The sequence below is a fragment of the Penicillium macrosclerotiorum genome, assembly GCF_028827735.1.
Source record: "Penicillium macrosclerotiorum strain IBT 26536 chromosome Unknown utg000003l_segment0_segment0, whole genome shotgun sequence".
Lineage (NCBI taxonomy): Eukaryota > Fungi > Ascomycota > Eurotiomycetes > Eurotiales > Aspergillaceae > Penicillium > Penicillium macrosclerotiorum.
Genome location: NW_026643083.1, coordinates 5,174,383 through 5,197,780, shown reverse-complemented (window position 1 = coordinate 5,197,780; position 23,398 = coordinate 5,174,383). Strand labels below are relative to the sequence as shown.

General features: G+C 47.0%; 11 protein-coding genes across 11 annotated transcripts; 1 reads left to right on the top strand and 10 right to left on the bottom strand.

Annotated features, from left to right (window-relative positions):
* Positions 1-2: 2 nt before the first annotated feature.
* On the top strand, positions 3-1,190 carry N7462_004784 (CapA family protein; the record flags this gene model as incomplete). Its single annotated transcript, XM_057076510.1, has 1 exon — positions 3-1,190. One exon carries the CDS (start codon positions 3-5, stop codon positions 1,188-1,190), a length of 1,188 nt encoding a protein of 395 aa, XP_056936015.1.
* Positions 1,191-1,264: 74 nt separating this feature from the next.
* On the bottom strand, positions 1,265-1,879 carry N7462_004783 (flavin-dependent quinone reductase; the record flags this gene model as incomplete). The annotated part of the gene is made up of 1 exon (XM_057076509.1): positions 1,265-1,879. One exon carries the CDS (start codon positions 1,877-1,879, stop codon positions 1,265-1,267), a length of 615 nt encoding a protein of 204 aa, XP_056936014.1.
* A 678-nt stretch (positions 1,880-2,557) lies between these two features.
* On the bottom strand, positions 2,558-3,907 carry N7462_004782 (acyl-CoA desaturase; the record flags this gene model as incomplete). The annotated part of the gene is made up of 1 exon (XM_057076508.1): positions 2,558-3,907. The coding sequence occupies one exon, from the start codon at positions 3,905-3,907 to the stop codon at positions 2,558-2,560; it is 1,350 nt and encodes a 449-aa protein (XP_056936013.1).
* Positions 3,908-4,642: 735 nt separating this feature from the next.
* N7462_004781 (uncharacterized protein) lies at positions 4,643-5,664 on the bottom strand (the record flags this gene model as incomplete). Its single annotated transcript, XM_057076507.1, has 2 exons — positions 4,643-5,143; positions 5,512-5,664. The coding sequence occupies 2 exons, from the start codon at positions 5,662-5,664 to the stop codon at positions 4,643-4,645; spliced, it is 654 nt and encodes a 217-aa protein (XP_056936012.1).
* Positions 5,665-6,940: 1,276 nt separating this feature from the next.
* On the bottom strand, positions 6,941-7,413 carry N7462_004780 (putative MBL2-like secreted peptide; the record flags this gene model as incomplete). The annotated part of the gene is made up of 3 exons (XM_057076506.1): positions 6,941-6,981; positions 7,027-7,103; positions 7,151-7,413. The coding sequence occupies 3 exons, from the start codon at positions 7,411-7,413 to the stop codon at positions 6,959-6,961; spliced, it is 363 nt and encodes a 120-aa protein (XP_056936011.1). The 3' UTR covers positions 6,941-6,958.
* Positions 7,414-8,347: 934 nt separating this feature from the next.
* Positions 8,348-10,219, bottom strand: N7462_004779 (ankyrin repeat domain-containing protein; the record flags this gene model as incomplete). The annotated part of the gene is made up of 3 exons (XM_057076505.1): positions 8,348-8,716; positions 8,764-10,109; positions 10,162-10,219. The coding sequence occupies 3 exons, from the start codon at positions 10,217-10,219 to the stop codon at positions 8,348-8,350; spliced, it is 1,773 nt and encodes a 590-aa protein (XP_056936010.1).
* Positions 10,220-13,170: 2,951 nt separating this feature from the next.
* N7462_004778 (uncharacterized protein) lies at positions 13,171-13,859 on the bottom strand (the record flags this gene model as incomplete). The annotated part of the gene is made up of 2 exons (XM_057076504.1): positions 13,171-13,608; positions 13,662-13,859. 2 exons carry the CDS (start codon positions 13,857-13,859, stop codon positions 13,171-13,173), a joined length of 636 nt encoding a protein of 211 aa, XP_056936009.1.
* An 862-nt stretch (positions 13,860-14,721) lies between these two features.
* On the bottom strand, positions 14,722-16,141 carry N7462_004777 (PTH11-like integral membrane protein; the record flags this gene model as incomplete). Its single annotated transcript, XM_057076503.1, has 6 exons — positions 14,722-15,104; positions 15,163-15,230; positions 15,283-15,656; positions 15,715-15,782; positions 15,846-15,882; positions 15,953-16,141. 6 exons carry the CDS (start codon positions 16,139-16,141, stop codon positions 14,722-14,724), a joined length of 1,119 nt encoding a protein of 372 aa, XP_056936008.1.
* A 2,395-nt stretch (positions 16,142-18,536) lies between these two features.
* On the bottom strand, positions 18,537-19,469 carry N7462_004776 (uncharacterized protein; the record flags this gene model as incomplete). The annotated part of the gene is made up of 1 exon (XM_057076502.1): positions 18,537-19,469. The coding sequence occupies one exon, from the start codon at positions 19,467-19,469 to the stop codon at positions 18,537-18,539; it is 933 nt and encodes a 310-aa protein (XP_056936007.1).
* A 175-nt stretch (positions 19,470-19,644) lies between these two features.
* N7462_004775 (uncharacterized protein) lies at positions 19,645-20,370 on the bottom strand (the record flags this gene model as incomplete). Its single annotated transcript, XM_057076501.1, has 1 exon — positions 19,645-20,370. One exon carries the CDS (start codon positions 20,368-20,370, stop codon positions 19,645-19,647), a length of 726 nt encoding a protein of 241 aa, XP_056936006.1.
* A 1,252-nt stretch (positions 20,371-21,622) lies between these two features.
* N7462_004774 (RibD family protein) lies at positions 21,623-22,465 on the bottom strand (the record flags this gene model as incomplete). The annotated part of the gene is made up of 1 exon (XM_057076500.1): positions 21,623-22,465. The coding sequence occupies one exon, from the start codon at positions 22,463-22,465 to the stop codon at positions 21,623-21,625; it is 843 nt and encodes a 280-aa protein (XP_056936005.1).
* Positions 22,466-23,398: the final 933 nt, after the last annotated feature.

The following is a 23,398-nucleotide window of genomic DNA, read 5'->3' as shown; positions in this document are numbered from 1 at the left end:
CGATGAGGACCAAAGCATTGCTGCCCACTTCATCGACCAACATCCATCTGTATTATCCCGTTCACGATATACATACGCCTCCCCCATGGGGCACAACGCTTCCTCTTCTTAATGCATCCGATCTCCTCTTAATCAACCTCGAGACTTCAGTAACAACCACATCCGACCCATGGCCGGACAAACGCTTCAACTATCGCAGCCATCCAGCCAACCTGGCACCGATTCTCCATGCCGCACATGTCGACTACGCCACTCTCGCCAACAACCACACGCTAGACTTCGGTACCGACGGCCTCGTCGACACCGCCTGGACTCTGCGCGACGCCGGCGTCCCGTTCTCTGGAGCCGGCGAAACAACAGACCAAGCGTATAAACCAGCTACGCTGTGGCTGCCCCGCACCGCGCAGGAGTACCATTCCCGCCATGTGAAGGGAGCAAAGCAGCCGGGCACCTGGAAAGACCGGCCTGATCCCGGTGGCTATCGTGTTCATGTCTATTCGGCGTCAGACCACCCGCGCGACTGGAACGTTGTCCCGACATTCCATATGATCGATTACTCTCCGGCGACCCGGGTGCGCCTGCGAACTCTTCTGCTCTCCAATGGATCGACAGAGGAGCACCTCGGAGAATCAGAGACGGCTCATGGTGCGGCTTTCGGTGATGGGAGCGAGGGACGCCGCCATAGTCACGCGAGTAGACCGCCGAATGCGCCGCCGGGCCTCAAAATATTCTCCGTCCACTGGGGCCCGAATTACAGGTGGCAGCCCTCAGAGCGGATACGTGCCTTGGCGCACTTCCTGATTGACGAGTGTGAGGTTGATATCGTACACGGGCATTCATCCCATCATGTGCAGGGGGTGGAGGTGTACCGTGGCAAGATTATCATATATGGGTGTGGTGATTTTGTTGACGATTATGTGCTGAATGAGGAGTATAGGAATGATCTCGGGGCTGTATGGCGTGTTTTCGTCAGTCAGCGTGAAGGGGCAGAAGGGAAAAAAGAACTTGTGCTTGATCGGCTAGAGATATATCCTACTCGGATCGAACTATTTAGGTCATTACTTCTTGAAAAGGAAGATGTTGATCACCGGCTGACGAGGGAGAAGATTACTGCACTAAGTGGTGATTTGGGAACAAGGATAAGCGAGGATCTTGGGGAGAAAGGTCAAATAATTGTGCAGATTAACTAACATCTAAAAATCAACTGAAGGAAACGACATTCTATATTTTGCCAGAAGTCAAAGTACATAGTGTTGGCATAGTGCTATGCGACATGCGGAATCTCCTTTAAAAGCTCTTCAAATGCATTCAGAATTTGCCCTCGTTCTTCCTTCCATATATCGGCATCATCTTGAAGCCCAATATCCTTGCCTCTTGCAGCCTTGACTAAGATGTCCCTTCCGGGAAACGCCAGCTCAACGTTGTTCGATATCGTTTTCATACGCACACCCTGGAGGACTTCTCTGAGATGTCTATTACACTTTCCACCTCCATGTCCGCCGTAGCTGACCACAAAAGCTGGTTTCCCATTCCATTCATGGTAGAGGTAGTCTATGGCGTTCTTGATGACGGCCGGGTAGCTCCAGTTGTATTGAGGAACCACAAAGATAAACGCGTCATATTGCTTGATTTCCTGGCTCCACTCTCGTGTGTGCTGATGGTCATACTGCGAAGAATCGGTGATTTGGGACGGTATATCCGATTCGTCATACATTGGAAGATTCCATTCAGCCAGATCAATCAGTTGAGGAATTGGGGTGGCATTGCTTTGCTGGGTTGCCGTGGATTGGACTGCGTCGACAACAAATTGTGCAATCTGTGGACACGCACGTGGTTTCCTGGTGCTGCACACGATCAAGCCAATTTTCGGAGTAAACATAATTGCTTTATGACAGGATGGATGTAAAAGCTGGATTCTTGGGGTTTGTATGATAAAGACGAGTCGATGTAGATGAACAGAAAAGACAGAAGTAAATTTTAATAAACGACCAGGTACCAGCGACAGCTATCTTTTATATGCCTGACTGAAAGTCAATTTGTTAAATAGGTTTTTTGTTGTTATTGCGGGGACAACCCTGGATTAGGATTTACTAGATCCACTCCGCGGAGAGGTCCGCGGGCCCGCGGACTGCGTGCCGGAATTAGGCTACCATCTCCAAACCCATCTTTGACCTATGATTTGCTTTAGCAGGATAAGACTCATGACCACAGAAGGTTCTGCTAAAATTGTAACATTTATATAAAGTTCCATGATCATCATGCGTGAATGGTGACTTGGTAATATCCATATTTGACCGGAAAATATATTCCAGGATTTGCCCCATGGTTTCATGACTTTGCCTGCTGAGATACATGTCCCTTCACTTGCAAATGGACCGTAGTTTATGCCCCCTGTCATAAAAAGGAAAGCTATCGACATGTACGTAGGATATAGCGTGTCAAGATGAGAGGATTGATTTGAACATGGCATCAGTCAGCCTTTCGATCGGATTATCAACCTCATACTTAGGCCTATTTACTCGACTAGGTCCTAGAATGGAGATTTCGAGATTGCTACTCAGATACGCGTGATTTTGTCAGCTACAACCCTTCTGCATTCAGCCAAGATTGCAGCCTGTCTTCCCACCTCAGCCAAGCTGCCCACCACTTTTTGATTGCCTCCCACAAACCCATACAAGGCATATGGAATGCCCACCTCGCGACAAAATTCTAAAACCAACTTCTGCACTCGTCGAAGATTATGCCTAGGCACCCGCGGGAACAGATGATGGATGGCTTGAAACTGTAGTCCTCCATGTATCCAATCCAGCCACTCCGGACAATCTACATCCATGGTGGTTCGGAGCATACGCTGAGGGAAAGACTCCTCGGGGCCCAGATCGGCAGTCGACATCGCAAAATGCGACAGCGTGAACTGCACATGCAGTGGCATTGTCACCGCATGGCTGATCAATACATACAGGATTCGAGTCCCCGCCGTAGGGAGCGAGCGATAGACGATTCCGTATCCGAACCAAGCCCAGAAGACGAAATTGCCTCCAATCTCGAAGTACCGGTGCCACCACGCCCGGCCCTTGCGAGGGCCTTGGCCGTAGATGAGAAAAAGCCATGACTGAACGTACAAATTGAAGCGCCCAAACATCAGGATCACATAGTAGAGATAAGCCTGGTAGGGCACGATGCGCCTGGCAAACTCCGTGTACGGCATCAGGCGCTCGTGGTAGGTGGAGAAAAGACTACTTAGAAAGCGGTGGTTCACAGCCAGGAAAGGGAGATGCTGGTTATCTGGGTCATGTTCGGGAGAATTAGTGACAAGATGATGGACGTTGTGGGTACGCTTCCACCATCCTAGTGATAGTCCGCCGATGGGGGCGGCGATAATCATCCCTATGAGGTTGTCGACGAAGAAATTATGTGTGATAGCTATGTGACCTGCGTCGTGAGCAGCGAAGACCATCTGCGACCAGAACCATCCTAAAAAGATCGCGCTGGTGCAGTACCATTCAATATGCAGAAAGAACAGCATGATGGCAAAGAGAAAGCTGCAGCGGCCTAATTCCCAGAGATAGGCGGTATAACGACATTCATAAAGCCCTTCCAATTGAACTTGTTCATGCAAACGACGGTATTTATCGATGATGTTGGACTGTGTAGTCACGTCGAGGCTGGGATATTGATCGAGTGCCACGCTGATCTCCTCTTTGGATCGAGCGTTCAAGAAAGCTAGCTCTTCGGGGGTATGACGTTCGTGGGCATGAGTCAAGTCATTGACTTGAGCTAGAGATGTATTCCGTTCTTCATTCTCATTTTGACTTCTCTGAATCGGAGGGATGAGATTGTGCCATCGTTCTTCAATCTTTCCGATCTTGTACCGGTCGATCAGCTGGCGGGTTTCGGCCGAGTGCATGCTACTCTAATCAGTCGTTCCTAATCATCGAGAAGAATTGAGTCGAGGCGGCATGCGTGCAGTAACATACACAAGAAATTCATCTGTTGCGTCCTTCCCAATGAAATGTTGAATAGGCTTATAGCCACCAGGGTGATAAGGCAGCCATGAATCGACACGCAGCACCTTTTGATCGATTATGACAATGGAATGACCCTTGGCAATCAGATCTTCAACCTGATAAGGTGATAGAATATCATCTTGCCCAGAAACTGAACCATCGGTGTTGTCCATTGTTTCGTTTAAGGGATCGAATGTGGTGCCCCCCCCCCCCCCCCCTCCCTTTTTTAAGAGATGTTGTTGTCCCGGAAATACGGATATGTATAAGATGGGGGCTGAGAATAACATGCATATATCCCAATGCGGATTAGCACGATTACCTGTACTATATTTAGGTGTCGTAGATAAGTCTTGTCTCTTAACGGGTCATACTATATAGTTGATGCATAGTCTACGACCGGGGTAACGTATGCTTGGTAAAGCTGTCGTATCTATTCCGGGCGTAGAAGTCGTAGTTAGACCTCGGCACAACCCGCGGGTGACCCTCCGCTACGATCGATTGCGCCAAGCTGAGTTTGGCTAGATAAAGCCCCTCAGGGTGGCCTGTAGGGAGGGCGTCAGGCCAAACCTTCATATTACGAACTCATCGCTGTCATACCCAAATAACTACATAAATACACACACATGCCTTGCCATTCAATGTAGCTTTGATGTAGCTTTGAGAGAGATAGATACGTAAAACCAAGGATCTTCTTTGTAATCCCGATTAAGGGCGTCGGCAAGCCTCCTTCTCAGTTCTGTTCCACAAAGTACGAAATAACTTTTGTAGATCAGGAAGGAGAGGAGCCCATGCGCTCGTTTCAGTGGTGCTGGTTCAACTGGCACTCGGTCAGCTGAGATGTCACCTTGGGTGTTGAGGTCGAGGGCCCATCTCTGTCCTCTCTCTCTGTTCGGGACTTGTCCACACACGATTTCCACCCATTCATCGGTAAGGGTGACATTTGGTGGTGGACAATTTTGGAGCTTGCTATTGTCGAACACCGGCTTCTCACGGTATGTTAGGAACTTGTCGGTGATTTCCTTTTTTGCAGCTTTCGATAGACCACGCGGATCCAAAATGAGACCAACCGGCGTTCCAGGATTCCAGTCTTGTCGGTCAAGTGCGAGCGTAGCGCGTGCCCACGAATCATCGAGCTTCTATTTTCCACCGTAGAAGTCTTCTCGTGGGTCTTGAGCCATCCCGTACCGCGTTTGGTCGCGGTCCTTGCTTATTTTTTTGACCGGGGAGCTTTCGCTCACTTTCCTTTTTGGAATTTTGAAGTCTTTCGAAGGTTAAGTGATAAGATGATAGTTTGAAGTGATAGAATGATAGGCTGGGTGTAAGGTTGAAGGTGGAAGTGTGATGGGCAGGTGAGGTGAGAGGGGAGTAATGAGAATTAGAAGGTGGAGCGAGAACGAAGTAAAAAAGATTGGTGACAGGAAGCTGTGGTAGCAAACTATGTATTGTTGGGTCAGTCAGTCTCATTAGGAGCATCATTGCCATTGAGCAAAAAGATCTGACATACCAAGGTGGAAAGTGGCTTCAACCCTTCAATCACATCCCGTCGGGTATCCTCTGGGCTGGCAATGCTGTATAATAGTAGTGCTTCACGATGAAAGCCAGGGTACTCCTGGGTGTGTTGTTGAGCATCCTCTATGATTAGGTCGTAGACAGTCATCTTGAAGGGCTCGCTGTTGCCACTATCGTTTTCGTGAATATCAATCTAGATACCGTTTTGAGCTCCTCCATCCATGTGATAGCGGGCATATATTGCGTCTCCGTAGCGAGAGACCCATGGCTCGACTCGAGGTATCTTGATAGTTTTGTTGAGAATGTCCGAGATTCGAGAATCAAGAAAAAGCTTTTCAGGCAATGGATCCTTCATTCTTTCCATTATAATTGGGTATGGGTTCAGAAATGATAGATTGCCGAAGGCGTAGGAGGATTATCATGATTCAGTCGACATGAGTATTACAAGCCCTGATTCTCAGAAAAGCCGCCAACTAACAAAGGCGGGGCTTTTAAAACATGCGTTGGTCGCATCCAGAAGCCGCGTGGCCTGGGTTGCGGACCCGACGCCTTTCTACCTCCAAGCGGGTATGTCCAGGCATACTAATCTCTTGAATGACACTTGCAGGTGAATAAACGCAGGACAAACTATCTGGAGGATATCAGACGATGCTCTGCTTATGATCATTGGATTAATTGGTTTAGATCGCTGTTGAGAGCGCCTTAGGGCTGAGAAGCTTACGATGCGAGCATTCCGAGTTCACTCGGTTAACTTCGAGGAAAGCAAAACAAAACAAGAACAGCAAATGGGGGGAATTGGCAGCCCCTAGACCATCAGGAATATAGTGATAGAATACCCGAGGAGCTCGCTACGCAAAGGGGGGACGGAATGGAATCCGAGAGCAAAGGACTTATCGAGCTATTTGACCTGGGATCCCCGAGAACGAACAAAGGGAGACAGGAATCTGGAAATAAGTACATAGCTATTGACAATCTGAACGAAAAGCCCTTCTAACCGCTAGAGAAGAAAGAAGAGTCTTCGCCTGCTGCAATCTGCGAAAAAGACCAAGAGCTTTATTATCCTGCTGTAATCCAGCAAAGGCCAGGAAAACAAGTAAGAACACAAAACATGTGAATCCCCAAATACTAGAACAATGAGAGCGAGGGCTTTGTCAACCGTAACTGGGGCTACTTCGAAAGATGATCCCAATCGAGGATTTGATTCCTTCCTCGAATGGTGTATTAAAGTTGTTGGTGCAAAAGAAGACAGCACAAGAGGTCATTTTCAACATGCCGGCCTAAAATAGAAGCTTTGGAAAGCTAAATACATTTTACAGTATGAGAACATGGACCACGAAAAGACGTGCATAGCAATAAAACGATCGTAATGACTTCTAACCCAGCTTCAAAGCTATATCATGTATCTAGCAGCACATCACAGTCACATCGAGGACCGCCGCAGCCTATTTGCATTTGGGGAGTTTTTCTAACATCATCAGTCATGTCCAAATACCAGCAAGAGGTGACATACTGCTCGAGCAATTACTATCCGTAAAGTACCCATTGACGTAGCACGTTGTCCCCAGATATGTAACTTGATCCCAGGAGCTACTCCCATTAGCATCCAGCTCGTCATAACACAGTATCAAACCTACCAAACCCCATTGAAGCAATCGCCATGCTTCCAGCATGCAAAGGTGAGTTTATCTCCCTTGGGAAACCCAAAGATTTCGCCTGCGTCTAACGTCGCATCGTACCGGCAGTTGACATAGTGGTCGACATTGATGATTTTGCAACTCTGCGCTGATGCGCGCTTTTCAAGGTCCGGCTCTCCATCTGCTTTGGCTTCGTGATCCGCGACTGGGGCAGCGGCGACCAGGAGGGGGAGGAAGGTAATTGCGAGACCGAGGAACTTCATCTTGTTTCGTTTCTAACTGATGCTTGCTATATCGTGAAAGACCCTTGCAGAACAATGGTGTACTTATACATCGGAATTTTCATATCCTTGTATTGCCAAGCCCACTTCCTCGTGTTCTCGTACTGCTATTCATAGGCAAATAGCGCGATCTATCCGAGGTTGCATTCTCGTATCCAGCCATTTTTCGTATCTTCAACATCCGAGGTTTAACAGTAAGAACAGGGAGTTGCCCAATGGCAGCTGCAGAACCCTTGTTTGCTGATTCCTTGATTGGCCTTTATTTGGTCAGGTCTATCCCCCCGTCCGCCCCGGGAACTATTTTAAGAGCGGTTTACTAGTGTATTATAACAAATCGTTCTTATTGGCTAGACTCTGTAATATCGCAGTAGCCAGAATTATTGTAATTAGTCAGAACCATGGAATTCATCCCAACATTGCCCTTGGATACATATCACTATCCCACGCTCGCTGCAACCAGACTTCGGTCGTGGAGCTTGTTGACCCTTTTTGCAGTTCTCTCTTTTATACTGACACCACATACAAGGCATTTGACTGTCTAGGCTAATTTGCTGGTAATTTCTAGAATCTATTTGCTGGTTAGGCCGTGGTGACTGAGCTGCTGCTGCAAATAGAAAGAAGTCAAGCAGTGGGAGATACGTGCGATTAGTCTTCCATTGAACCTCATAAGCAGCCCGATACTAATTCGCTACATCAATACTACTCATACCTCATACAGGTGTTCTCGAAATCTGGTTGACCAAAACAGAGTGAGACTCTTTCTCGGCCCCACCGTCTAGACCTTAGCGCAGATCATTTATTGAGCAAAGAACACTAAGTTCAGGTCTTATCTAGCTAGGGACGATGAACAGACTCACTAACATCGGAGAGAATACGGCGCAGTAGATTTGGACTCTGATTAGTCCCCCTTGAATAATTATTCACCTACACTATTGGTCTTCAAAGAATTTAGCGACATTGAGAAGTTTTCAACAATTGATATCTGGTCCACCATTTCCGCTCTGCTCTCCGTGATGTCTATCCGCTGCATTTTCTTGATGATAGCATCTTTCGGTATTTGCATAACGTTCATCAAATCAATAAACCAAGACAGTCGTCTCTCGTACCAACCCTCTTTGAAATACATGCTCGAAATATTGTTTCTGCTTCGGGTCAAGTTGTGTTGCAACCAGAAAGCGTATTCTGCCATTGAACTCGAAAGAATGTCGGACGGTACTTGAATAGGACGGTCACAGGAGACATGGAAGTAGTAAGCGTCATTTTTGTAGTCCACTTGACGCCCAGACTGTTTTGTAAGTTCAAAGCCCAAAATCAAGGATAACTGTCACTTACTGGCCGCATAGATGGTGGATTTCTTTTCTTTTCTTCCATTTGTCTCGCAGCATCAACTGAGCGCTCATCGAACTGTCTCTTTAGAAGAATCATCCAATGAGACCTGAGAGCTTCCAAGCTACTTGAAACCCATAGACGCTGAATTTTCTCTAACTCTTCAATGAGCTCACACTCTTCGTCCAATATTTCCTCAATATCTTCATCTTGAAGACTTTTAGGTCTCATAAACTCCAAGGGGGACTTCGATGTCATCCCCCGACCTCGGTGACAGCAGACATGTGTGATATCCAAGAGGTCAAATTGTGTCCTCCGAAGAAAAGATAGGAGTACCAATTTGGAGGTCTGATAGCCACGAAATTCTTCCACTAGAGAAAGCCACTCAAAGGCCCATATTAGCTTAGGTGCATTCGAAAACAACTTCATATCAAACGCTAAATTGAACACAGAGAATGTACTACAGCCGTCTTGAGAACAAGCACATCTGCAATTGTCGGGAATGAAAATGTCAGTGTCCCCAGCAAGGATTAGCTTGACCGAATCGATAATGTCCCAAACCGAGGAACGGATTTCCTTTAATTGAACAAGAAGTTTCATCAAAATAGTACGACCCTGGTTGTCAATGTGACTTGCCTGGGTTCCATTTTCAAGGCAAAATTGGATCAATTCTGCTTGAGGGTTGCATGCAATAGAGAATATCGCAAGCTCACCTTCACTATTTGGTTCGTTAAAGCCCTGGAACCCATGTCGAACAAGTGCCTGTGCCTCCTGCCAATTTTGAACATAGTGAAGTAGGTTGTTATTCTCTGCTCCTGTTATACCATCTTTGAAAGTGAAATTTACGTCCTCGCAGAGTCCAACAAGGTCCTCAAAGTATGATGTTCTCAAGTCGTCCATGAACGGATAGTTGGGCAATAGACACATCATCGCTGTGATAACAAAATGCTGAGCAGTATTGTGGCCATAGAATGTTCGAATGTTTTCCAAAGACTCAAATATGAGATTCCAATTGCCACGTGCCGCTGCATATGCAAAGAAGTCCCTATTAAGATGACAATCGTGAATGATTAGGTCGGCACCATTCGATATGAGCAGCTCTACCACATCACGGCTGTCCATTGCTGCTGAGTACATAAGAGGTGTGATTCCACGCCTATCGGTAGCGTTTATGTCATGCCCAGCATCCACGAGCATGCTTGATATTCTCAAATCAGATGCGGCGAGGTGCAACGGGGTTTGGCCGAGGAAATTGCAATTTTGGCTCATTTGATAAGAGGGAAGCAGTGATTTCACTTCATCGAAGGATTTTTTGAGAATAGCGGCGTCAAGGGCACTCATTCCAGCAAATCCTAGGTATATTTTAGCAATGTGCCACTGCTTTTACCAACTGATAAGACTAACCGGGATCATTCATTCCGAGAATTGCAAGATACTCAATGAAGAATGGATCCGGTACCATCTCTTCTGATATCCAATTGGGAGAGCATGTCGAAGGCCATTTTACAAACAACGGAGAATCGATATCTCCTTGGTCAAATCCACATCTAAGGATAGCATCAAGCAGATCGAGATGACGACCCTCTCCAATCCACTTGGCGCACTGTACGAGGAAACTAGAGTAGCCGAATAACTGAGATTTGAACTTGTATCAGGTCATATTGATAAAACTTACCTCTGATCTTCATTTTCAAGCGTCATTCCAAGCTCAAGAGCCAAGAAAAATAATAAATCAAATTGATCATTTTGATTTCCCCAAGGCCCATGAGTGACAAGAGCCTAAGTATTAATTTAGTGCGAGCATTCTGGATAGCGGTTGGATGAATCCATACCCGAACATAACTATGCCCACTTGGGTCGACATGTTGCTTTAAAGAAGGATCTTCTCTCTTCAAGTCCAAAAACATCTCCTTGGCTTCCGAAAGTGAGATTAAATGATACTGACATTTCCAAAGTATCACGAACCCCGGCGATGTATAATTGACTGTCCTTTGTAAGCCCAGGGCGGGTCGAATTGTATATTTCCCAGCTCCCGAAAGAAGCTCAATTCCTGCATAAACCGCCCACGGTATCCCGTACCGAGTGAATGCAATTCGCATATTCCAGCGGGTTCGCCGCGAAGAACATAATCTGTTATCGCAGTTTCCAAAAATTGTGGACAGGGGCGTGTACTCTAATCCCCAGTAGCGTCTTGAAATGGACTCGGTGATATGGCAGGAGCAATGGCAGTGTGTCTTGTTACAAAATGGTCGTTGAAGCGGAGGGACTCTTTTCGTGACATGTACGATTGTCTGTTGATCTCCGACATCCTTTTTGGTCACTGGAACACTTTCAATAGCTGGCTGATCTACACCACAAAGTGTGGACATGCGAGACATATGGTTTAGTAAGAGTGAGCTATTAATGGCCAATATCAGTCTGATCGTCTGGCTTTTTCTCTCCAAGATCATTAGAACGTACGGAATCAGGTCGATGTTCACGCTATCAATTTTGGAGCTGATTTCTTGGATGTCTTTGCGGGTTTCGTTTGAGTATACTAATATTGCTGACCTTAAAACATCTTTCTTTCCCAGGCTTTTGTGAGGAATATTTTTCAACAGTTTCTGCAGATCGATGTCGATTCTTCGAAACGCGGACCAACAGTGCGTAATCGCAAGTTGGACAGTTTGATCTCTTTCAAAAGGCTGGGCAATGTTCAAGTTTCCATGTAAAGATTGAAGACGACAAATCAAATGTTCAATTTCATTGGTAGCCCGCGTTTGGTTGTATTTACGAGCTTCTCGTAATTCGTTGATTCTGTCTGCGATCTGGAGGGCGAAAGCAGCGATCCCTACCCCCGCAGAAACGACCCCGAAAGCATCTGCCATATGAGAGAAGGAAGTTGAAGTGTGACTGGAATGTAAAATGAATAGCGTCAGAAAAAAATGCTTGTTGGAAAGAAGGGATGTAGGGGCAACGTCGCTCAAATCAAAATCAGCCTCATAGCTGCACTGTCCCCCACCTCTAACCCATGCCAACTGTTGACTGCGGGAATGCGCTGTCAGGTTTCTGGTGACCAATGAGAGACTTTCTCTTCGCGCGCGCTTGAGCGCATCACTCGGTATTACCAGTCAACATAAGATTTCTGAAATACTGCATAGTTTCTTGAAACAAATGTCGCGTAAAAAGATGCCACTAATATCGCGAGCTACACATATACCACTGTGTATCCTGATATTACAGGAATACTTGATTCCCCACTTGCTTTGTATGATATTTGGACTTGAACTCTTAGCCGCAACACGATAGTCAGCGAGGGGATGTTTAACACCCGCTGTCAGATACTTTAGACAATGAGATATCATCTTGTTGAGCATCGCGTTCCACCTTTCCTAGCCTATACCGTATCCTACTATATCGACAAAATTTAAAAGTGGGGAAGGGGCTGAACCCTTTTTTAAGTGACAATTAGCTCAGCTCTCAGCAGTCTAGCCCCTCCCACGCCGATGGTTTGCTAATGAAATTTTTCGCTGACGAATCAGATTGTCCGGAAAATTGACTTTGTCAATTTGGTTTGATTTTCAAAACTGCAGGCATTGCCGTCCTAGTCTAAGGGAGGATTTGTTTTGCTATGTAGGGTGGCGTGGAAAAGGCGAGAGAAGCAAGCTTGAATAGACCGAGGTAAAAGCAAAGGGTTTGATATGCATTGAGACTCATTATGTAGCGCAATGAAAGTGCATGGAATCTAGCCAGGGGACTATCCGGCCGAGACCTAAGCAGTTAGTTCATGAACTATTTGTTGTGATTAGCAGTGATAAAGTAAGTAGCTCAGAAATGGCGGCAGTTGCAGGCTGCAGCGAGCGCGCTATCCCCTGCACTAGATTTAATCTTCGACCATTCGGCGGCGTCAAAGCACCTTTTGTCAAGCTGGTCGGCCACGGAGCATCACTTTGAATTTTTTGAAAGTCTTTGCGACCATCAACTCCAAAAAGCGGAACTGTAACTTCATGAGATGGGGCGCTTCTTTCTTGATGAATGTATCAAAAATGTGGTATTGATGTTACCCATTTCACCGTGGTGTAAGAACTCTCAAGAGGGCCCTCAGTGATGCACAGACAAGCGCCATGATACCGAGTCATGCGACCAAATAGATATATGTGCTGATCCACTTGTAAAGAAGTTGTATCTTGATAGCCTTTTCCCAGCGGGATTGTTCATAGAATTTAACTACAAAGGAAGGAACTTGGCGAGTTTCTCTCAGCTAATCCACAGCAGCCGTCACAAAGTCGACCGTGATGAAAATAGATACTGTGCCGATAGCAAATAGAGTGAATGAATTCCAAGCTATTCCTTCCGTATGTGTAGGAAAAGTTGAAGTCCCACCTATAAAAAATGGTCAGTGTCAGTGTAATTGTAGACATATGACGGAGAGTGTTACGCAGCAAGATGTATCCCACTGTATGCTAGAGCAGCAAATGAATAGACGAAGATTGATATTACTGAGAGGAATTTGGCTCCGTTGATCTGCTTCTGCCTTATGACCTCGCCATCTTTGGGGGTGGAGCCTGAAACAAAAATCGAAGCTGCAAGACTGGACGTGATGGCATCGAGAATGGATTCTTCTTTGATTGGAACCTGTAAATGAGTCCACCGATAAGAATCAATTTTTCCCAGGAAATTCTTCTCCAAAGTTTCACGGTCACAAGGAAGGAGAACTGCGAGAATGGGTATGCTAATGTCTTTGGGTGTATACCACCAAATAAGATATGTGAGAATGGCGATGGCGATATAGGCAACAGTTGCTAACTCCAATGGTGATACTTCAAGGTGGTAGCCCCATCTTGTGAAAGTGTTGCAGAGAAACCACAGGACCTAGAAGAGGGTGAAAAGTTTCGCGAACGAGTCTGCTTTCGCGCGAGACTGACCTCTTGCTCAGAAAGATCCGATGGCTTCAAAGTACCCGATTCAACAAACCCCACCATCTCCTCATCAGTTACTACACTATAGATCCACGCGTCCTTTGAACGTAGGGCTAATCCACCCGCGTTGATGCAGAACGCTTGAATTAAGGACCATTTGTCAGATTCCAGATCTGCAAGAGGTTTCTCGGATGATCTGAACATGGAGATCTCGTGTGATTTTGACTCGGCTAATTCTGGGTTGCTGCCACGTTATACATCTTTCTAGACTCTCTTGCTTTCATAAGCTGTAACCAAGCAAATGCAAAAATAACTTCCGGGACCAAGAGTGCCATAAGCCAGGCGCGTAGGAACATCATAGTTTGCCGGAGGTTGGAAGAGTTTCGATTAGGTACATCGGCATAAATGACTGTCCAGGTGCAGGCAAATACGGTGGAAGTACACGCCCAAAGTATGTCCCAAGCAGAGCGGCTGTCATCATCCAGCTGCCAGCTCACCAGAGTGCTATGTGTAGAGTTAGAGCCCATAACGAGTAGGGGCAGTGAAAACGTATTCAATGATCAGATTATTGGTCAGAGTGAATAGGTAGAGATGCAGACGGACCTGTAAAGAGCGGCATCGAGAGTTCTAGCCGTGTAAGTCAGGAGGTCCCATGGTTGAGGGAGAGGGACTTTGTGGGGGCAAGGCAGGAAGTGGGTGTGTCGAATGTGATTAAGCAGAGTTTACTCTGGTTAAATATTCAATCAGCATCTATCTGACGGGCCAAAAAGCAAGCCCAGCCATTCTTTGAGATAGAGAAAGGACCGAGGATTTACGAACATCGTTATCGACCGAAACAGTGCTTGATAGAAAGGACAAGTACAATTAATTCATCATGATTAGAAATTTGTCGTAGAATTTGAAAGACTGAATACCAGTCGGCCACCAAAGAATACCCAATAGAAAAGAAGTAATCCGTCGCAATGCTGTCGTGAAAACAAAAGTAATGAAATAGATGCGTAAACCACCGAAGACGCAAACAAAAGGAAAAAATGGTATGAAAAAGAAAGATAGGGAAACCGTAATCTCATGACGAATCCATCACGAGTCTCCGCTCGCTGATGCTCTCATCATGCTTGGCCTCTTGGCTGACCGTCATCTCAGTCGTGACTTCGATACCCCCGAGAGAGCTTCGGCTTGATTGGTCACCGCGTTTTACTTTGATTGAGTACATATCATAGTCTTTGTCCATGTTTTGACTGAATAATTCTGTTTGAGTCCGCTGCGAGCGAGCGGCAGTGACGTTGCGGGTATTAGTGCGATCATTAGTGGTGTAGCGATTGTAGCTGTTGGTTGAGAGAAGCTTGGGAAAGATATGGCTGATAATAGGGCGAAGGAATGGCAGACAAGCACAGATAATGGCCACATTGCACTCCGCCGCGGTCCAGAAGGCAGCCCCAACGTTAGAATCTGATAAGACTACTGTCAGCTTTGTCCACGAATGTCTTTTTCAATGTTAAACACATACATGAAGTATCTGAGCTTTTAGCAACAGTCCGTAGACTAGACAGGCGAAGGATACTAGTGATAACGACACTAGAATATTCGTCAGTAAATTCACTTTGTCCGCCGGAGGAAACAGACATACAGAATACCAATAGCAAAAACTCCCATAAGAGCCAGTTTTTGCATCTTTGGCAACTGCAACTTGAAAAGCAGAGGCATCGGGAGCAAGAGCAGAGTGACATCGGTAACAATGTTCATTGACGCATTGAAGAACCAAATAACTTCAAAACTCAAGCAATGTCCAGGTAAATCATGGTTCCAGAATTTAGCCACGGGGACGCAATTCACATAGCCACTAACGATAGCCCAGGTCGAGTATGTGATTACAACCCCCATCACAATATAACAAGCGAGTCGGAAGGACCGTGCGGGGAAGATGCGGAGATATTGGAAAAGAATGGAAATTTTGGTGAACGCCAGGCTAGCATTGTACATTGGAATTGCCGCCCAAAGACACTAACGACAACAGATTCTCGGTTAAGACGGCCATGGATCAGGGGAGATTTAAGCATACCTTGAGCTGGTTCTGCAAAACACTGGTCGAAAGCCGATCGGAGTGGATTCCCATTCCATAATGAAATTCTGAATGCGATGTCAATATAAACAAACCGGACCTAGGTATTGTAGTTCAGAATGGGAACATACGCGCAGCGACGAGAGCGAGGTATATAATGGAGAATATCTATAATCCGCCGATGGAGTGTTAATAAAAACGCTCCAGTTTTCTTGCCACGGGAGCTATCCTGACATACCAAAGATATAAGGATGGTCCAATCTTCTCGCCCCGTAATCTTCATCAGGCCAAGCCGTGCAAATAACCGCATGCTGACAATCAGGGTAGCAATACCGGTGAGAACCGCGGTGACGACCAAGGCTCGTTTGCCGCGGGCGTACCCATCGTCCTCAGCCCGAGAAACGAATGCGTGTAGTAGCCCCTCCATGTTTCAGGTGAGAGGGAAAATGAGTGAAATGGACGATTTTAAGGTATCAAAAGAGTGTATTCGAGGAGCTGAGTCGTGCGTATCCAAGCCCTCTTTCAATTTTATTCACCACATCTGGCCTCCACAAGTGTTAGGCTTGAGGGAAGGAGGAAAAGTCTGCGGAGACAGATGAGTCGAGCGGGCGGGGGGAGTTGTTGTTTATGAAGATGGTCTACTCCATAATACCCGCGCAAACGTATGGCTGTGGACTCGATCTGTGCGTTTATGCACAGCATCATGGATAGCTCGCCGTTCGCTTCGTTGGGGATCTCCGGAGAGTTTGAATAGTTGGCTCAATAGCGCACGAACAGGCAGCGATCTTGAACTCCATGCCCCGAAAGCCCGTGACTTCTGCCAGGATTTCGCGACCCATACAAGCCATGTGGTCCCATGTTGGAGCACGAGTCCGCGTTTTCACGCCCTGAGATGCACCGAATAGCGGCATTGAACAGTCTAGCGTCAACCTGGTTGTGGGGAGTCTCCACTGTATCACCAACCACAGTGGGTCGCTCGGAAAACCAAAGCCGCTGACTTGCCCTACTGCTGTATGTCTAGGTCAGAATTGACCAGAACTGGAGACGATTGGCGCATGGTGGCCAATTGGCCACGGATCAACCAGGGACAAGAGCTGTCTTCTCTCAGCTTCTTTCGCGGCAGGACTACCGCGAGAACAGACCCTTTGAACTACACGTACATCCAGACGACCCACCTTCCAGGATACGACGTTGCATGACTTCTCTGAAAATATCCAATAACCATGATTTTGTGACTTGACCCTGCATAAGGCTTTTCTCCGTGTACACCGCGCGGAGCTTACCTGCTGCAAGGAGTGTATTCGAAACATTCCAGAACGAAGAGAGCACATGGAGAAATTTTTCTCGAAGGTTAGAGATGCATGCGTTCAGGCTGAATGTAACCTTCGCACTTCCGCTCAATTTTTTCCAAGGTTCATATGTCAAAGCTCATCAATGGGGAGGAAACGAAACTATGGCTACCAAGCGGGCTTGTTTGTTTCGAGCCAGGCCAAAGCAGGCCCCTGAAAATGCCGACCTGCAAGTCTTTTCGCCCCCGGGGCCCCCAGTCTTTCCATCCAAGGCTTTCTCTGGGACCTGAAGACTATTGACTGCTAGGCCGGCCAGGGGTAAGTGTTGGTGATCATCCAAGTGTTTCCATCCCCCTGGAGAGGCGGATCCAGCCATCAGGGTCCCACCCCTGTCAACAAATCAATACGTCTCCACATAAAAACTTGCCACCTTCATCCAATAACTCCTTGCAGGTCCCCACCACGGGATTCCATCCCAGGCGACTCTGCGCACATGCACGCGAATGAAAGAAACGCTATCACGATCGTGCCTAGTCTTGGCAGCCTTATATACGACTGTCGCAACATTTTATGTCTATGATCGGACTAAGGGAGAAATTGGTCTCTTCACTGAGTCCACTCCCCCTTTGCCGAGATATACCTAATGTACTCTATTACTGAAGGACCTCAATGCCTTCTCACCAATAGGGCTCGCTGCCCACTAATTCCACACTTTTGCCCCCGCCCCTCTAGTGCAAGTATGTAAAGTCATAGTCAACGCTAGGATCTGGTGGCGTGTCTTGTGGTGTACACCATATCCCAACCCCAGATTATTTGTCATTAGCCGGAGCCTGGTTCCAAAAACATTTTTGACATTTCGATATGATCAGCCTTCAAAAGGTAAAACGCCCTTTCGGTAAAGTTTGTGAAAATTAATTCGGCTATTTGAAGACTTTCTTGATCCGGGCACTTCTCTTCTCTAGAGTAACAGGGGAAAGTTCGATCGACCCCAGCCAAGACTACTTGTTTGTTCCCTCATTGACAAAAGTTTATACGCAGGCGCATTGTGGCTGCTGAGATTGCGTTCCATGACTTTTTGTTGTATCTTGGAAAAGAACTTATGTCTGAAGGGTCCTCAACCATGATTCGGTAACATATTACTCAAAACAGGCATGCCTATGTATATCATATTATTCAGAATATGGGTCATGAATTGGAGTTTTCAGTAGAGCCGAGGAAATTGGTGGGGGCTTTGATACAGTAATCCCTCTGCGGGGGAGGAGTAATCCACATCTACGTTCCACATATGCGTTCGTTAGTTTGTAGATCTGTGTTGACGTTGGATGTGTATTGAAAATGATGAACATAAAAGGTTCAGAGATACGAAAAGGAATTCTGAATTCGTTATTTGTTAGACTTATACGCTTTGGATAAAATTCGCTTCCATTTGATATACCCGGGGGGTCAATGCCTTCAGGTCAGATCTATTTACGAAACCCACGCTCAAATTCTCCACTTGGATCCCCCTACCAAGCCAAGAATCAAGATAACTAACTAGGTAACGTGTTCCTTCTCCTCCTCCTTGGGAATCCGCACCCAGACCACAGTGACAAATGCGGCAGTCAACTGAGCAGCGAGGGCGAACCACCAGATGGCCCGAAGACCTTCAAGTCCAATCTCTCCATCGGCACCTTTGCTGACGCGTGTACCGATTGCATCCGCGACGCTCGTCAAGATCGCTGAAGATAAGTTTTGATTGGTCACCAGAAGACTCCCCGCACTCCCTTGGTATGAACGTGCGACATTGCTTGTGATGAAGATTGAGGCAGCAGCAAATGCCAGATCCGGTCCGAAGGTCACTAGAGCCACACCGGGGAAAGACAGCTTCCAGTACATGGTAGTAGCTGTCTGGGGAATAAAGAAAGCCGGGCCAAGTGTGAAGGCCAGCATTGATACAGCATAGATGTAGTGACCAGGAACAATATGAAGAGTCCGGCTCACAACCCACGTTGCAATGACTCCAACAACGGCATTCGGGATGTGATATAGTGCCACATCTAGGGGTGTAGCGCCCTGAATGCGAAGCCAGAACTGAATCGCATAAAATTGCCAGGCGCCGAAGAAGGATCCAAACCCGAGGAAATAAGCAATCATGAGCGGGGTGAAACCCGGTGTTCGCCAAAGTCGATTAGGAATCAGCGGTCGAATAGCAGCTCGTTCGGCAAAGAAGAGCCCAACCAGAAGTAGTAGACCGATGATAATAAGAACATATGTGTAAGGAGACCATGATGCGACAGGTCCTTGTGTGAGACCCAAAAGTAGACAGACGCATCCCCCGGCCGCACAGCCACCCCCGATATAATCAAACTGTCGTAAGGTCGGTGCTTCATTTCCAGCGACATCGGCCACTGGCTTCAGAGGGGGATACTGAAGTAAGCAGCGACGCAGCAGATCGAGCAAATTATTGCGCTGCTTCCAAAAATCCATGGGAGATGAGCGTAAAGAGCGCCTCCCTGAAGAGCGCCGAGAGAGAAGCCAAATGGCGCGGTCGCAGCCATGGCTGAAAAGACGCGGTTTTTCCGAATTCCTGGTTTATAGACACGACCGAGAATACTCATGCTGCCTGAAACGAGGACGCCGATCGCGAGTCCCTGCATTGCTCTCACGACAAAAAAAGAATATATCGCGACGGCTGTAGCGAGAAAGCACCGACAACATTCCATACAGCCAGCCATGCAAATGCGCCGACCATCAGGCTTTTTGGAGGAGCCAAATCTGAGAGGGAGCCTGAGATAACGACTGAGAGACCATTCGCGGTGTTAAAAGCGCCCACGATCCATGGGAGTTGGGTGTTGGTGATGCCAAGTGCACGCTTTATTTGCTCTTGTGGAGCAAGCATATCACCCAAAAAGAATGAGAAAAGCATAAGGCCAGCCGAGCAGACCATCACTAAGATGATCTCTGCCATAAAACTCGGGAGCTCGGGCGGAATCCCTTGTTTCTTTCGGGTTGGTGATGCCGACTCATCGGCTTCGTCCCGATTCCTGGATACTGAGGGCTTTCGGTTGGTTAAGCGATGGCCGAGGGTTTCCAGTTCGTGTCCGTCCTCCCCATGGTGGCCAAGACTTTTGATGGTCTGTGATACTTTCAATGCCTGCTTATCGAGCACGCTGACATTACCCAAGAGGGGATCCGGCGTTTGGGCGCCGGTCGCTGGCGTTGAATAGGTCCTTCCATAATCGCAAGATGATCGACCCGAGACGGGCGGTGAATCCCCAATCTCTGGAAACGATTCATTGCCCGTTGGGCTTGGGTTTGAATTGGGTTGAATTTGAGGAGGGGCATGCGGAGGACTCTCCAGGCCGGAATTTGGCTGCCCAATTGGCATCGTGAACCAATATTATAACCCAAAATCAAGGTAAAATGAGATTCAGAGGAGCTGTGATGGTGCAGAGATAGATAAAGAAAAGAGTTGCTACGGATCAAAATTTCATCGGGCACACCATTGTGGCGAAAAGGATGAAATATTTAGTTGATGATCTAAGACGAGTGGAGTGGGGTGGAGTGGAGCATTTCAGTTTATCAGCGACGAGCCGTCGCCTGGGTAGACGGGCGATAAGATGAAGGAGCAGTGTCAGGTTCGTGTTCATACGGATCCCCCAGCTCCCTTGCTGAGCTTGCGTGTATACATTCAGCAGTGGGGTTGTTCGACGATCTGAAATGGCTGGGCCATAGACAATTTTATAAGAAAACCAGAAAGGAGATCCCTGTGAAAGGAATTGAAGGGAACTAGGGATGTGTGTATGACCAGCCCGCGAAGCTTGTGGTCTCCTTGTTCATGCTTTTGATCAATAATAAGCAAGACATCTAGATGATTATCAAAACCGAGCCAAAAGCGAAAATCATTGCAGGGTTCCTAAAATAGTGGGTCTGGATTATAGGGAAACTATCGCGAAGGCAAGACTATGGAGGAGGCTCAAGAAGAATTCCAGATCAAGCGTGTGAGATTCCATATGTATGATCGACACGTTTCGAAGTAATAATTTGTCTCGGGCTTCTTGCTCCTGTTTCATTGTAACGCGCGGCGTTTGATTCAGCATCGGGAGATCACCATCTTGGTACCTGGCTACGAACGACGATCGTCGACGTTTGCAGCATGTATCAAGGGGCTCTCGAGCTACACGTCATAACGACCGATTCCACATGATAATGCCATGTATTTCCGTCGATCGAGCTAGCAAGATCTTCAGATCTCCAACCCCAAGGAGAAATCCTTGTTTATCTTCTCCACATTCCCTCAAGTCACACCTAGGACAATATCCTCAAATTTGTGAATCTCTTTCAAGGCCAATTTCTAAAGCCCCAGTGGTTTGATATATTGCAACAACAAGAAGCTTTCGGATCGAAAGTCATCGTAAATTTCCGGGGAGGTTTCATCTACAAGAATTGCCGCGCCTATCTTGCTTTCAATTCCATGAAGTTTACTTGCTGTGTAGATAAGATATATTATTTCCCAAATAAATTATTGAACTTGGCCTAACTTTGTTGACGAGGAAGAAGATTCCAAGTATCATAACATACTTTGATACATTAGGCGGCAAGAATTGCTCAAACTGTTGTTAGGTTGGCTATTGCAGAGACTAACAATTCTCAATCTTAAATTGGCCACACAGGACAACATCTTCGCCAAAAGGATACCACTTGACGTTGGTAAGTCTCGCTGCTGAAATCGCGTTCCCGTCTCCGTCGAAACGTCTAGAAGGAGAGACAACAACCCCTCCCTGACCTAACCATGTTGGAGCAATCGTAACAATCACTTTATCAATCAGTGTTATGCATGAAGGTTCCAGTAGCGAATTGATAACATGACCGCCACCCTCAACCATGACACTACGAAGGCCATTAGATCGGAGCGTCACAAATATTTCTCGCCAGTCTATTTGATGACTACCAGACTTCGATACCGAGATATCCATTGAAATGAACCGCCCGCCATACTTCTCTAGTAGAGATCGCTTCCGAGCTGGAAGTTCTTGGAGGCCAGTGACAACCCATGGTGCTCGGCCTTGGCCGTTCTTGCATAGCTGAAACAGCTTGCTTTTCTCGGAAAAGTCCCATTGCGCCTTCGGATCAATGACAATTGGACGCGGTTGGTTTTCGAGCTTTTCGCCTCCATAGCCCCCAACGCCGAGGATGCGACAGTTAAGTCCAGGGTCGTCCGCCAGTGCAGTCCCAACACCAATCAGGATACCGTCATGACGGGATCGCAGATAGTGAGTCATGGCTTTGGAACGGGGTCCCGATAGCACTGTGCGTGTACCCGGAGACAATGCGAGGGATGAATCGAGAGATGTAGCGAAAGTGAGGGTGGTAAATGGCATATCCGGCCGTGGTGTCGAGCCATCTTGCGGTGGTAACTGGGGTTCCAGAAAAGCCCTGTCGGACTCGGGAAACTCTAAGGCATCCCGAGTTGCTAGGGACATGACGATATGAGGTTTATGACTTTGTTTTCTTATCAATTGAAAGACGTTGATGTTAATGGAGGGAAAAGTGGGATACCCGAAGCTCCATTTTCTGCCTGAGGCATTTTTATGGCCAAGGTCTCTAGACAGTAGTAGATGGCTTCGGTCATCGGGTACCTAGTCACAACTCCCTTGAATAAGAACAGACTCCGTACAGGAACCGGGGAACCCTTTCTTGGCCTTTCTAGTTCTCTTTATACGGAGCTGCAAGTATATCACGCCGCTGACGCTTTCCCACTTGGGAAATTCCAGATTAGGAAATCCCAGCCACACTCCTTGTCACATGACTTCCATCAACGTTTGGTGGCGGAAAGTATATGGATGTGAATTCAATGGTTGAAAAGCTCACCATCACCAATAACAAGCCGTGCTGCGGCATGCATCCCATAGCGTATTCTCAAGCATTGGCCACCGATGTTGGATATATTACCGCGCCCTTAGGCGTGCCCCTAACGACCCGGCGAACAGGGGTAGAAATGTATTCACATATTGATGGACCCCCTGACATCCTCAAATTCAACTGTATCCGCTCCTCCCGGTGTCACAGGAAGCTATACTGGTGACAGCTTCGCTCTGAAGTCTCTCATTGTGCTGAGTGCTGGACTCTCAATTTACAATGCGATTGAACTCCTCGTACTCATTTTTTCGACATTTTCGCGCTATGACACAGTCTACTTTTGGAGCCTCTTTGCCTCCAGCCTCAGTCTGATTCCATATTCAGTGGGATACTGCTTCAAGTTTTTTGGAACCTTCTCAGGTAATGGAAGATGGGCATCTCTTTCATTACTAACGATCGGGTGGTATGTGATGGTCACAGGACAGAGTGTTGTTTTGTGGTCTCGGCTTCATCTGGTCATCACCGGGAACCACGGGACTAGGATATTGTTCTACACC